Source organism: Seriola dumerili, unplaced genomic scaffold (genome assembly GCF_002260705.1).
Source record: "Seriola dumerili isolate Sdu_G_001 unplaced genomic scaffold, Sdu_1.0 BDQW01000417.1, whole genome shotgun sequence".
Lineage (NCBI taxonomy): Eukaryota > Metazoa > Chordata > Actinopteri > Carangiformes > Carangidae > Seriola > Seriola dumerili.
The window spans coordinates 364,334-378,298 of record NW_019174672.1 but is presented as its reverse complement, the minus strand read 5'-3'; the positions used below and the strand labels follow the sequence as shown (position 1 = coordinate 378,298).

Here is a 13,965-nt window from a genome sequence, read left to right as displayed (position 1 = left end):
CTCCTCTGACAGAAGGAACCTGTGTGTTCAACCTGTGCCTGCTTTCTCAAACACAGAGTTACTCCAACACTCCCAACTGTCGTTCAACAAACGAAGTGAGAACTGCTGAGATCGTCTGAAATGACCCCAAGAAACGATGTTCACTCGTTTGTCGTTTGTCTTCAAGAGGTCACTCACTGCGACATCGGCACCACATACACACTAAGTGAAACATCTGGTAAAGGTCTGAAACGATCCATGAAAACTTTATAAGAGTCCACTGTGGTAAAAAACTATGACGGTTATTTAAATGTTGGACACAAGAAAAACTTGAAGAAGGAAAGTTTCGGAACATTTTGAACTTTTGAAAGCGAGTTTCTAAGCTGAAAGTAATGACAATGAGTAGAAGGTCTGTCCTTCATTTCTACGGGGACAGAAACTGCAGAAAAAATGGAATATTTTCAAAAGTATGAAAATATATCAATAAAACTGGAATACACCTGATAATGTTCTTAAATGTTTTTTATGACTCTATGACCTTACCAATACTTCGACATTGTCTATGACCGTTTTTAATGCTTCTATCTATACTATGACAATTTTTTTTACTTATTGCCATATTCAAACAGTAAGCAGGCAATTTAACATTACAGAACAGAACCACCTTGAACGCACTGGCTTCACCTCACATACATGCACCCATTACAATAGTAGGATAAGCACCTTGTAGGAAGTAGAGCCTGCCCCCAAATACCTCAATTTCAGATATGCATTACACCTGCATACACACGATAACTATAACAAATACATCTACACAAACATACACATGTAACAGATACACAGACATAAAGCGACAAAAATCCCTAACTAACGTGATCCCAATAACTGAAGCCCCATCTTCTTGTAAAATGCAGGTAAACTGTAGCTGGGCAGTCAATTGACTTCATCATATAGAACATGTTTGATCTTTTCTAGCCAAGCTGAAGGACTTTGAGAGGTTACGCTTCAATTCCCAACTCTTGTATGAGTAATTGCTTTTTCTTGCAAACCTTAACCAATATATGCCGCAGTATGTAAACAGTGATATGTATTAAAACCAGATTTCAAAGCATTATTCCAGTAAATACAATAGTGGGGTCCATGGAGATGTCTTTTCTCCAAAGTTTTGTCCAATTCTTCTTTAATGTTTTCCATAATGTCCTGTATTTTAGCGGGCCAAGTCCAAGAATATGTGTGTCTGGTCCAGGACCATACAACATTTCTTCAACATTTTTGGTTATAATTGCTTCTATGACGTTTTTGATGCTTACTACTTTTATTTTATAATTTATGGTGACTTCTACATTCAAACTTTGTAATTCTGAATGAAATTAAACAAACTTTTCTTCATCACAAGTCAAAAAAAAAAGTTTGACAGTCTGGAATGTATCCCAGCATGCACTGGGAGGAAAGCAGAGGACAATGGTTTATCACACAACAGTCAAACCTGTCAGACTGTTGCTCTGTCCTCACTGAGCGGTATATGAGGCTGGCCATCAATAAAGAAATTGGGAAAAGAAAAAAAAAGAAAATAAAAAAGCTAATGCGGAAACTGCCATCATCATCATAATGGCTAATTCATTATTTGTCATTAAAAAAGAAGAAAAGCCAATCCTGATGATCAGTGTTAATGCAAATGCTAGCCGCTATTCTTATGTTGCAGTTTATTGGTAGCTAACATAATGCTAAAGCGTATCAAGCTACCCCGCTCTCGTGTTCTGTTTGTTTTTTCCACGATAAAAAAAAAAAAAAAAAAAAAAAAAATCTGCTATTACATACATCTCAGCATCAAACAGTCATGTTACAACCTTACCTGGTTGTGGTTTTAACTGGTAGTTTATTTGTAGAGCTAGTTGGTCTTGTGAATTGATAAGAAACAGTGTTATAGAGTAATTCCTCACTACACAATAATTCCCTTAACAACAAATCAGACACAGCAAGTTTCCAAACAAGTATCTTTTAATTGTAATATTCAAGCCAAATATCATAAATTCACATTCCACGTGTTTTCTGATGCATCCGATTATGACGACTTAAATCATACATAACAATAGTTCTTTTAACTCTTCTTAAATTATTACTGTGTGTGGAAATGCTAATTACACAATATAGATAAACCGGTTCGAAATCACTCAAAATATCTAACTTGTAACTTCAGTGCACACTGTGTGCGGAACTTTGAGCTAGCAAAAATTTTAAACACAACACTGTCTTTCACATCGTAATCTGCTTCATTAATCCACCATGTCATTGTTGTTGTTTCAATTAACAAAGTCGTTTTTCTTTTTACATACATGCCCCTAAGAACCTGTTCAGGTGTATTATGAAGGAGGTAATTTGAACAACCATTACGAACCAGACCATGCCGATTTGTACAACTAGAGTGAAATCCCATCATCAACGATTAAATGTTAAACAGAATCATTTCAACTCATACTAACATTTTGTGTGTTTTAAGATCTATGGCGCATTGACCTCAGCCATTTCTGCTTTGGCTCAAAGATAATCGGTTCCATGCTGAGGAGGATTCTGCCTAACGCCCAATGAAAAACATAAAAATAAGACATGTTCAAGCAGGCTCTCTTACGTCACTATGAAATGTTTTTCAAGCATTTCTAAAGACTTCAGAACATAAAAATTCACCAATTCAGCATTTAAAAGCGTTATTTAGCATATACTGTACATAACAAATAGAGCACTTTTATCTGAAAAATCTGAACAACAATGATACAAATCTTACATCGTGAAAGAATTGTGAGAAGAGATTCATTTATTAAAAAAAAAAAAAAAAAAAAAATAAAAATAAAAAAAACCACACACACACACACCCACACAAATACTAACCTAACTGATGCTACAAAAAAGTGTTTTTAGGACAATACAAAACTCCTTCTGGGGTCGAGAGAAGCACAAAAGGTATTGATAAGGTGGAAATGCAAAAGATCACAGTAAGGGACAAATCATCTTCTATGTGCTAGGCATAATACCCTGAAGAGTTCTTTGTATGTCATTTTTTTTTTATTTCTGTTGATAAACTAGAAGAGGGCCACAAGCAAGAAGATAAAGGCATTGGGTCGCCGGCTGTGATAAGCAATTCGACATGGTACACACATAGTTATAACCAACAAGAGTTGAGAGTTAGTACAAAATAGCTGAATACTTGTAAAAATGAATAAACAGTCGTAGATATCATAGAGATCCAGCGGGTATGATAACATGTACACTGTGGGCTGATTAATCCAGTGGTATAAGACATTTACTTTTCCAAAGTGAAATATTAGCTGTTTGACTACCACTAGACCCCTCCTCACCGTCTGGAGCTTCTCTCTGCCGTCGGTGATACAGGTTATGGAGGCGGGTATTGCATCTTAGCTGGCCTGCAGCGTCACCCGATAAGACAGAGGTCAAATCTCCTGAGAGAATGTAAAGACCTAGTCCACTGTTCAATCCCACTGGCTGCATCTCCACTAACAAGTAAGTAAAGTGGGTTACAACATGGTGAACCGAAGACGTTATTCACTCGGATCTTACTGCGGTCCAACAATCTCAAGTTAACAGTCATCAGTTACAAGATGAGCTTAAAGTTACTACGTCACCCAGCTAGCTGTACAACAGCCGAAGCAACAGACACAATCCTACTAACGCCTAAAACGTCTGTGCGACAACGTACAATATCCCACCTGAAATGGTTTTCGGATACGTTTGTCAGTCGTCTGCACTGATTATACTTTTAGAGAGCTAACACTGAAGCTACTCACCTGGCGAAGCAGAAAGTTGCTGAGCTCGACATCAAACCGCATCTCTTTCCTCTCAGGAGCTGTCTCCAGCGGTCGGAAAGCCCATCGAGATTTACTCTGTGTTGCTTCTTTTCTTTGCCCGTTGAAACGTGGTTTTCAATGTCGGGGAAACGGTCCTGCGGGAAATGCAAATGAATACTCGCCTTTTAGGAGGAGTTCAAGCCATATCCGTCGGTTCTGTAGATGCTACCTAACAAAACTCGTGCCGAAGTATGTTCTTCTTCGTGGACTGAGGGCAGACTTGACGCGCCCACTGACTCTACATGCACGTTCTAGCGTCACCAAAAAATGGATATCACAACACAGGACAAGCTTCGGTGCCTGGCTGTGTGCGCGATGCGTGATTTCAGTAGAGAACTCCGAAAAACCACAACAGATGTGAGTATCTTGATCATGACATCTCAATGTGGTCGCTTCACACGCTGACTGATAGTGTCAATTTTTTTTTTTTTTTTTTTTTTTTTAAAATATAAAATAAATAAAAAAAAGTTCTGGCCACAATCTTATATTGCACTTTACAGCAAAAACCACCAAAGCTGACAATTTTAAAAAAGTTAAAGCTACAGTTAATTGTCACATTGCAGAAAAACAACTTTTGTTTTAACTCAAAAAAACTGTGAAAAAAACTAAAGAACATTCACCTATAACTGACTGAATATTCACATCACTAATCCATGCATACAGAACACCACTCATTTGTAATAACTAGCCATTGTTATACTTGTCAATCGCGATACATGGGATCTTGAAGCACCGAAATCATGAGCCATTTACTTCAGTATACCTTATATTAAATCATGTGACATATATACAAACAGTGTCTAATTATTGTTATTTGCCCATTTTGCATTCAGGCCAGTAGATGTTGCACTGTTCACATGAAGCATCAAGATATAAACCCTTTGTGGAACCACTTTGCTGAGAAAGTAAAACCTCCAACGCTGTGGGACTCACATCCAGTACCAGGCAGATGATTTCTGTAAGCAAAGAAGATACAACAGCCCAGTATTTCACTTACTTTCACTTACTGACTGTGGACTGCTCACAGAGCCAGGTGTCAGTTCACTGCTGCCATGTTGATTCTGGTGTCCGTATATGTAGTCATGGGCTGTCTTACCAGTCACCGTATTTTGGCAGTCTTTGTTATGACCCAGCTAGGGGAAAAGGGAAGCAACATAAAACCAGGTGTTATTGCTTAATCAAATTTACTGATTTAATTTATTGCGTAACCAGGAGGGTAAATAAGTAAACATAAATACAAACAAGGCAAGAGGATAACTGAAGTAGGGGAACAGGCGCCAACAAAGAGCCTAACCATGCGATTCTAACCAACCCAAAAACACTAGAATCAGCGCCCCTGTTCCTAATGTGTCCAACAGCCTTTTTCTGAGGGTGTGATGCGCAATCAGAATTTTAAACTTAGCCCAGTCCCCAACAATCAACACCAGCATCTCAAACCAAGTCACAAATTACACACAAATGTTCCCAAAGGCGGTACAGAGGCGAGCTGCCTATCATGTCAGCCGCCACTAATGATGTGCGGGCCGGGCTCTTAAACTCTCTTCCTCTGAAGCTCAAACGGCAACAGCTGTGGTGAGGGCTGAAAGGGTCATTGCTGCACCAATAGGAGAAGCCGTGGAGTCGGAGGCTCCTCCTCTCTGCTCCGACAGGGACAGGTAATCCATCAGTTAGTGTTAAAATGCCCGAGCTGTGTGCAGCAACAGGCTGTAAGAACAAGAACAACTGTAGAGAGTCTTTGCTCTGCACGGCCGCCTACACCTGCTACCTGACCGCAGCAGGCTCCTGGATACGCGCTACGAAGTCGCTGCTAACACAGTTAGCATTCATAATTCGAGGTAAACTTTATATCTTAGTGTTAAAATAATCTTAGTAGCTAATTGCATACATGTCCACATTTGGTAAATATCACGTATATGAGGAGAAAGCTTGTAATATTAGCTGAAGTTACTGTGTGTAAGCTAACTGTGTGGTGTAACCGCTTGTATTAAAACCATAGACCGAGGGAAAACATGTTATAACGTGTTTTAAAATGAGTTCTGCAAAGCGAAGGTGACGTCACCGACCTTAGTGTTAACAGAGACAGCGGGTTGTCAATGTCGGTAAGTCACGGTCACTAAACGATCCCGTTATTACAGTGAACTGTCGTGTCTGGACGAGCTGTTAAAGAGCAGAGCAGCGGACGTGTGTGTCGTGTTTGTTCATATTAAGTTTGGTTCAGTGTTAGTCGGCTAGTTTTCAGCTCTAGTTCATTTCATTATTGATGACAGGAGTCAAAACATCTGTTGGAATGATTCTGTCTCTGTCAGAATAAAGAACATCACTGAGAGCTGAGAACCATCATGACATGTGCACCTGCACAATGACACCAAACTGAGTATTACTTTCTATTCTATTGTTATTTCATGTAAAACGGTTCAGCAGACTGTTTATTACAACTAAGCTGAGGGAATAATGTATTTTCAGATATCTGTGATCATCTAATCAGAGTGCTGTTTCTTTTGTCTTTTTCTCTGTACTCTACAATATGATATTGATATGATTTCTCTCTATTATGATGTTTTTTTCCATCCAGCCAAGGTCTGGATCTTTGGGGACACCTACAACCTCTTGCAGCAATGATGGAGGCCCTGCACCACCTCCACCTGCAGTGTCCACACATGAAGATCTTCTCTTCCCAAACATACACACAGTGTCTTATATGATAATATAGTATTTTTTAATGTAACACTTGTGGCCATAACATTGTTCAGTCTGATCAGCTGTGCTCTTCCTTGTTCCCTACACCCTCACTGTCGTATTACACTCTCTGCCCCATGTCAGACATACAATCACATGACTTTTGGACTCCACTGTAGCTGTAACAAACTGTCAATAGTTTAAAACATTAGAGTTCATATTTCATAGTCCTCAGCCATTATAGTTAATATCAGTGTGCTGTTCCAACAGCATCACTTATTTAGAGGGAGATTGTTACTGGAGCAAATAAATATTAACTGTCTCACACATTAGGACTCATGATGAATAATGATTATACTTGTTACTAAAGATTCTGTTGCACTGTTGATTCAACTACTTCTTTTTATTAAGCAAACTTACATATGACAGTGAAATTCAGCTTTAACTTCATCCACAACTATTTTTTGATTTTAAATAGTTACAGTTGATTGTAAATTGTACACTACAGTATTTAATTAATCCATTTATTATTCTTTTATACATGTTTCCAGTGTTGTAAATTGTTTAAATTAATGTAGTTTATAATGTCCAATAAAGTTATTTATGAAGCTCTTGCTTTAACTTTGTTGATGGTTTTTATAGAACACATCTGGTATGAATCTTCACAATAGTAACACGTACAGCATTGTGTGACTATTTCTATGTTAGCTTTAATCAACAACATAAATACTAGAAATATTTAAATGTTGTCCGACAACACTGACAATGAAGGATCAAAAAACATGCTGATGTTAATTGGTAAATACTTTCACCTGTGGAGGTGGTGACAGTGCTAGAGATGATCCATCACTTAATCACAGTTTAATATTTATAAATTCTGATCTTAAAAGTGTTGCTACCATCACCTGTCAACAACAGCAGAAATGAAGTTGCAGGTAAGAAACTGAACCTGTGAATACTGAAGACAGAGAATAATAAACTAACTCATCAGCAGTTAGTCTGTCATTTCATCAGAGGAAGATGAACTGGGAGAGGTTTTCTACCATCATCATCATCACAGCACATTAGAGAACTAAGGATGTCCATGCAGTCTCCCTTCTCCACAACCAGATGAATGGAAACAAATGGGCTGCTCTGTACATGAGGTCCTCCTTCTGTTGGCACAGATCACTCAGTTTTCACAGTGTGGAAACCTTTCAAATGACAATAAAACACAAACACTTGAGTTAAGATGCGGTGGATCACAGTTAATCACAAATATCGATCAGCTGTCAGGATAGGTGCATGAATGTCTGCTTCAGTTGAGGACTGGTTTGAGTATTAAATGAACAATCTTCTATATGACAAATATTTGTCTACACATTTTGTAAACGTCACGTTATCTTAACTTGAACTATCACGACGTCTTGATGGACAATGTATTAACCAACATTAACGCTGCGCATTACACTAACGCAGATCACTTAAACTGGGTCACATGTGGAGAAACACAAACCAAACGTCGTTAGATTAACGTCCATTAAATTCACCTTTTTATTGGGCTTTGACTGAACACCTCCACGGGCTAACCCGGGTTGACACAGGTTATCAGCTAACGCTAGCACTAGCTGGCTAGCTTGGTTAGCAAGGTGCATCTTCACCTGAACTGTGATATTAACAGGGATGCTAATCTTGGCTAGCAAAGAAACAGGCTTAAAACAAAATGCACTTACTGGAAAAAATTGAACCGCCGACTCCTCTGAGTGTCTGTGAGAACAACTGAACACAGAACAAGACATTTACCGGTAAACAACATGTTGGAGCTAACTTTGATGAACTGAAAAAACAATGACAAGTCAAATGTCCGAGACATCGCTCTGACGTCATATCCGGATCAACAGGCAGGTCCCTCTGTGTGTCAATGACGTGGTAGCCACGCCCTAAAGCCACTCTGCTTTAACGTCACTATCTTTTAAATAGGATCATAATTTGAAAAATGAACATCATGTTGTACTTTAGTTGAAAGACTACATACAGAGACTTAACAGTTTAATTTGCATTTCTTCAGTTTATTATATTTTATGAGAAATGTAAGAAAATTGATCTGAATCTGAATCAGTAAATATTGTATTTAGATTGAGCTTCTACAGGTTTTAACATTACTTTACACTTAAAGATTCAATGTTGACACAAATACTGCAAGTTGAAGTTTGAGATGATTTTAATCTGTTTTACACAGTATTTTTTACTTTGTCTTCCAAAACAAAAGGTTTACTTTACAATATGAAGCTTGTGTTAATATTCTATCAATTGACACTTAATTTTATTATTAGGAAAAAGTTTCTCTGCAGAAACTTTAGTTGCGTCACTTTATTAAAGGAGTTTGATCATAATAAATCAGGAGAAATCTGTAAAATAACAGTTTTTCTCTGTAGAAATATTAATGAAACTTTCTGTAAATTTATTGTCTTTACACTTTATTTGAATTAGGAAATTTTACGTTAATTTTACGGTTTTTGTTTGGCAGCCGCTGCTGACAGACATTTGAACGTTTTTTCACGATTTCTTTTCTCTTTTTTTCTTTTTTTTTTACAGTGTAGTATACTACGACATTTTTATGACATTTTTATACCTTACTATATTTGGACGTTTTTATGCCTTACTATACAATGACGCCCTTTTCCTTGCTATACAAGTGAATACATTACGCTTACGTAGATACGAATGAACAAACGGAGGATTAGTAATCATAATAAGAGCATAAAGAATTTTTGACTTGAGAAGTTCATGTTGTTTTCAAAGCAAGCACATCGATGATATCAGAGGTAGATTAGCCGGACTGCTAACTTCTAACAGCTGCTCGACGTTCAGCTGCTCCTGCCTGTTTCCACAGCAGCTGCTCGTGGCTTTAGCTTAACATTTAGCCTCAGAGCAAACCACCAGAAGTTGCTGAAGTTTATCCCGCGTTTTCGTTGATAATGGCCAATGACTCTGTGAAACTCTCCAAAAACCTCCTGCGCATGAAGGTCAGTGAAGCCGTCTTTGCCAACACATGAGAAAAGTTAGCTGCCGTGTGTTAGCTACAGCACTAGCTAGCGCTGACGCCACGCCGAATCCCATTCAGAAATCAGACGAAAATCTATTTCCTGCCTCAATGAAGGCGCTGACTCCTGGTAGAGGTCGAGTTAAGACATTTTAATGTAAAGTTTGAACCAATGATTAATTCGGTTTGTAAATTAGCATTTACACTTTAGCTAGAAAACCATGAACGTCAACAAACAGCGTCACTGACACTGTCTCAGCCGAAGCCTGGTGGAAAGATATCACCACATGATGATGACAGTTTTGTGTAAGGTCCAGAACCTTTCAGGGACCCGCTGGATGGTTTTTTCCACCTGCTGCAGCGGTTCAGTTGATGATAAAATAAAGTGAAGATCTGTTCCCACAGTTCATGCAGAGAGGTCTGGATGCTGAGACCAAGAAGCAGCTGGAGGAAGACGAGAAGAGGATAATAAGTGATGAGCACTGGTACCTGGACCTGCCTGAACTGAAAACTAAAGAGTGAGTGTACACATACAGTAAACAGTACAGTCCTCAACAGAGAAGTCTGTGCCAAACTCCATTAACCCCCTCCCCCCACAGGAACCTGATCATAGAGGAGAGGAGTTTCGTTCCCTGTGAAGACCTGAACTACGGTCGCATGTCGTTCAAGGGTTTTAATCCAGAGGTGGAGGTTGGTCTCAGTTTGATTCTTCTTGTCTGAAACTTCAGGCCACTGCTGCTGTTACTCAACATTTATCTGTATAAAGTTTAATTTCACTCAGTTTTACTGTGAAAGTGAAGTGTCTCAAAAATAACAGCAGAAACCAGTTCTTTCTTCCTCCTGATGTGTTTTCACGTCATCAGCTGAAGGAGGCCGAGGATCATGTGACCTCACTGGGAGGGAACATTAAAGTCATTTGGACAAATCAGAATCTCTTGAATCTGAATCAGTTTGTTTGGAAACCTGCAGCAGTTAAAGCGTCAGGATTATAATTGGACCAGTGTATTGATCCTCGGACTGTGTATGGATTGACTGTGTTACCACTGAGACAGATTGAAGCTTCGTCTACAGATGAAGTGACAAAGTAGAAATAATGAAAATAAAAATCACAGCATTTCATTAAATTTTAAATGTTTTTTTTGTCGGTCTCAGAAACTGATGGCTCTCCTGAATCCAAAAGAGGAAGAGGAGAACGAGGAAGAGGAGGAGATGAGCAGGATGCAGACGGACATCACCGATGAAGAAATGGCTCTGAGGTATAGACGGAGACAGACGGGTCCCCATGAGGGACATTTATTAAATTATAAAAGGATTTTATAACAGGATGAACTTTGATCCAGTTAGAAAAACAATAAGTTCATTTACTAAACTACTAGTGTAGTTTTTATACTTTTACTGCTCCACATTTATTTAATACCTTGAGATATATAAAAGAAGATATAATGAAGAAACTAATTGTGATTGATTATTATAGATTTTTAAATCTGCCAGTGTTTTCAGAAAATGTCAACATGTTTTTAAATGGAAATCAATTAGTTTGATTATTTTTAAAGTTAATTTTATTCTGATAATTCCTTGAGACACTCGGTAACGAAGATTTATTAAACATGATTTTAAAAACCATCTTTACTTTAGTGACACATTTTGTTCTTCACTTATAAGAAAATAAGGATTTTAGGAAGTTAGTGATTTATAATAAAAGCTCCATTTTCAGCCTGATGAGAACTTTAACTTCTGCTTTGATGCTAAAACCTACAGCAGCTGTATGAATATCTCTGACTATAAGTTTTATATAATGCCTGACAGGTGCAATCGTCTGAAGCAGCTGTGAATTCTCTCTAAAAAAAGGAAAGTCGAACCCGTCAGTCAGCAGCTGAGGATCACGAAGGATTTAGTTGGAATATTTCTCACTTGCTGTGTCTTTAATGTTTCCCAGGTACGAGAGTTTAGTTGGAAGCATGAAGAAGAAGTTTGTGAAGAAGCGCGACAGAGCGGCGCTGGAAGAAGACCTGAACCAGAACGTGGAAGAAACAAACACAAAGAGAGTTTTTCTGAAACCTCAGGACTGAACTGAGACGCTCATGGACTTTGTAAAATATGTGTTTTTATGTGAATGATTTTTTTTTTTTTTACATCTGTGCAGCAGAGACTGTTCAGATCAGAGACTGAGCAGCAGTTTTAAGTCTAAGTGGATGTTATACATCCTGTTTTTAAAAGAGACGATGTGTCTGAGATGCTGTGAGTTTAACAGTGTGTTACAGTCTGTCATTAAACACACAGCACAGTGTGTCCGTCATGTTTCAGCTCATTTAAACACTCCACCATCAACAGGGAAACTACAGCACGGTAAATAAAGATGGACGTCGCCTCTGTGACGTCACCCACAGGTTTCTGAAGCTCAGAGTGAGCTGCTGCACCGTGTCTGACTCCGCCCCTAACTCCCAGCTAATCCAAATATAATAACATCATGACATATAACATGTCAGTTCAACAACTGGCGAGCATAAGCTAATGTTAGCATTAATAACACAGCTGGGCATCTTGACCTAAGGCCAACCCAAGGCTAATTAATTTGCTTCGTTCTCTGTGTGTTTCCATCAACAGCAGCAAAACATCAGCTGTGTTCAGTCTGAATACTCTTAAATATGTTTCATGTTCTCATGTTTCCTTGAACGCAGCACAGACTCAGATCCTGAAGAGTTAACGTCTCGTCTGGATTTAGGACTCGATGTTTGTCTCATGTTTCACGTCGTCCCGTCTCCTTGTCCTCGTTTTCACTTAGTAAAAGAAAAGACAAAAAAGATTCCTTTGAAAAACAATTTAATGTGAACGAGTTTTCTGTTGGTTTGTCCAGATCAATGATCTTTAGCTTAGCATCTCTGTTAGCATATTATTGTATCGTCACATCACACTCATTTAGCAGCAGCAGGTCTGAAAATGTTTCTTCATGGAACTTTTCATACAAGAACAACAGTCACATCATCAGCGCCGGTGCATTCAAGTCCTGTAGGAAACTCCAGCTGCAAGTCTTTGAAACTGATGCAACAAACCAGATTTTCTCTGTGTGTGTCGTCAGTGTTTGATCTGTGTTCAGCAGCAGCCGGTCTCAGTCTGATCTGACACGATGACTACTTTTATTTTGATAGAATGCATGTTCCACATCCTGTTTGTATCTGAACACAGGATTTCTACTGTGTAAAATCTACTGACTGTACCAGACTCCGGCTCAGGTCTGTGTGGGGTGGTTCTGGTCCTGCAGACATCTGAGACCACCTGGATGGTGATCAGAACATGGACTCTGGTCAGCTGTGTCCGCCCCCCCTCAGTCCTGCTGGTTCACACTCAGTGTGTTTGAGGAAGGTCATGGCGATGAGGTCGAACACGGCGGTGGGACAGTGACGGTGGAGGAACGGCAGCAGCCACCCCATCTGTCCGGGGGTGTACAGGGGTCTGGGACAGACCGACAGCAGAGCGTGACACATCTCGTCCACCACGGGGGACAGGTCCTCCGCACACTGCTGGGACATCCTGGACAGACTGCTGGGAAGGGATGAGACATACGCCTCCCCATAATCCTCTCTGGCCTCAGAGGACAGAGCGGCGAGGATCTCATCTCTGTAGCGACGGGCGTCGTCATTGGTCCCAAAGATATCTGAGAGGACAGACACAGACCAGAGACCTGGTTGAGCTGGTCCTGACAGTGACTCTGATCAATGAGCTGATTATTGGTAATATATACATACAGTGTAGTTTACACTTCATTTTCTTATTGAGGGTTTATAGGAAAAAATAAGTTTTAATATGCTGCAGTTTGTCACAGTTACAGCTGAGATGGACTTAAATCAGTCATCAAATATTAAATCAGTCACCAAATATTCTCCACATGTTGGTAAAAGATGTTTTCGATTTGTATTTATTTCATTTTAAATATGCTTCAGCTCTGAGATCAAGGCCGACTGTCACACCTTTCAGCAACAGCTAAAAGTGATTGAAGAGATTCAGACAGAAACACGAGACAACAGGAAACAAGTACATGTGATTAAAGAGGAAAATAGAAAAAAATACCTAAAATAAAGTAAAACATAATTCAGGAGGAGAGAAATGATGCAGTGCAGCACATGAATAAATATCCCCAAGTTTAATTTAACAAAAGTCAAACGGAACTGTGATTAACTATGTTATGTAACATCAGGACTGTCAACAAGAGTCAGACATGAAGACTAAAATAAAACAGAAATAAAGGAAGAGAGAAATTTAAAAAAAGAAGTAGTAAATAGAAAAAGAACAAAAAAGGAAAAGCTACAGACACAAACAGACACCAATACAGACACACACACAAACAGACACAAATACAGACACAAACAAATACAGACACAGACACTAACACAGACACAAATACAGACACAAACAAATACAGACACAGACACTAAC

At 38.9% G+C, this 13,965-nt stretch overlaps 2 protein-coding genes across 2 annotated transcripts in view; one reads left to right on the top strand and one right to left on the bottom strand.

The window, feature by feature from the left end:
- Nucleotides 1-9,339: 9,339 nt before the first annotated feature.
- mphosph6 (M-phase phosphoprotein 6) lies at nt 9,340-11,821 on the top strand. The gene is made up of 5 exons (XM_022761636.1): nt 9,340-9,517; nt 9,940-10,052; nt 10,134-10,224; nt 10,687-10,790; nt 11,471-11,821. Exons 1-5 carry the CDS (start codon nt 9,470-9,472, stop codon nt 11,601-11,603), a joined length of 489 nt encoding a protein of 162 aa, XP_022617357.1. The 5' UTR covers nt 9,340-9,469; the 3' UTR covers nt 11,604-11,821.
- Nucleotides 11,822-12,303: 482 nt separating this feature from the next.
- The window catches only part of LOC111233733 (estradiol 17-beta-dehydrogenase 2-like), a 10,779-nt gene continuing 9,117 nt past the window's right edge, over nt 12,304-13,965 (bottom strand). The window contains exon 5 of the mRNA XM_022761618.1: nt 12,304-13,186. Coding sequence (XP_022617339.1) covers nt 12,837-13,186 — 350 coding nt within the window. The 3' untranslated portion in view covers nt 12,304-12,836. The remainder of the gene's footprint in view (nt 13,187-13,965) is intronic.

What these genes read in the sequence shown, in the direction of transcription:
- mphosph6 (XM_022761636.1), top strand. Translation starts at nt 9,470, where the DNA reads ATGGCCAATGACTCTGTGAAACTCTCCAAAAACCTCCTGCGCATGAAG. An exon ending in AAAACCTCCTGCGCATGAAG is followed by an intron (nt 9,518 to 9,939) that starts GTCAGTGAAGCC and finishes CTGTTCCCACAG; the next exon opens with TTCATGCAGAGAGGTCTGGA. An exon ending in GATGAAGAAATGGCTCTGAG is followed by an intron (nt 10,791 to 11,470) that starts GTATAGACGGAG and finishes AATGTTTCCCAG; the next exon opens with GTACGAGAGTTTAGTTGGAA.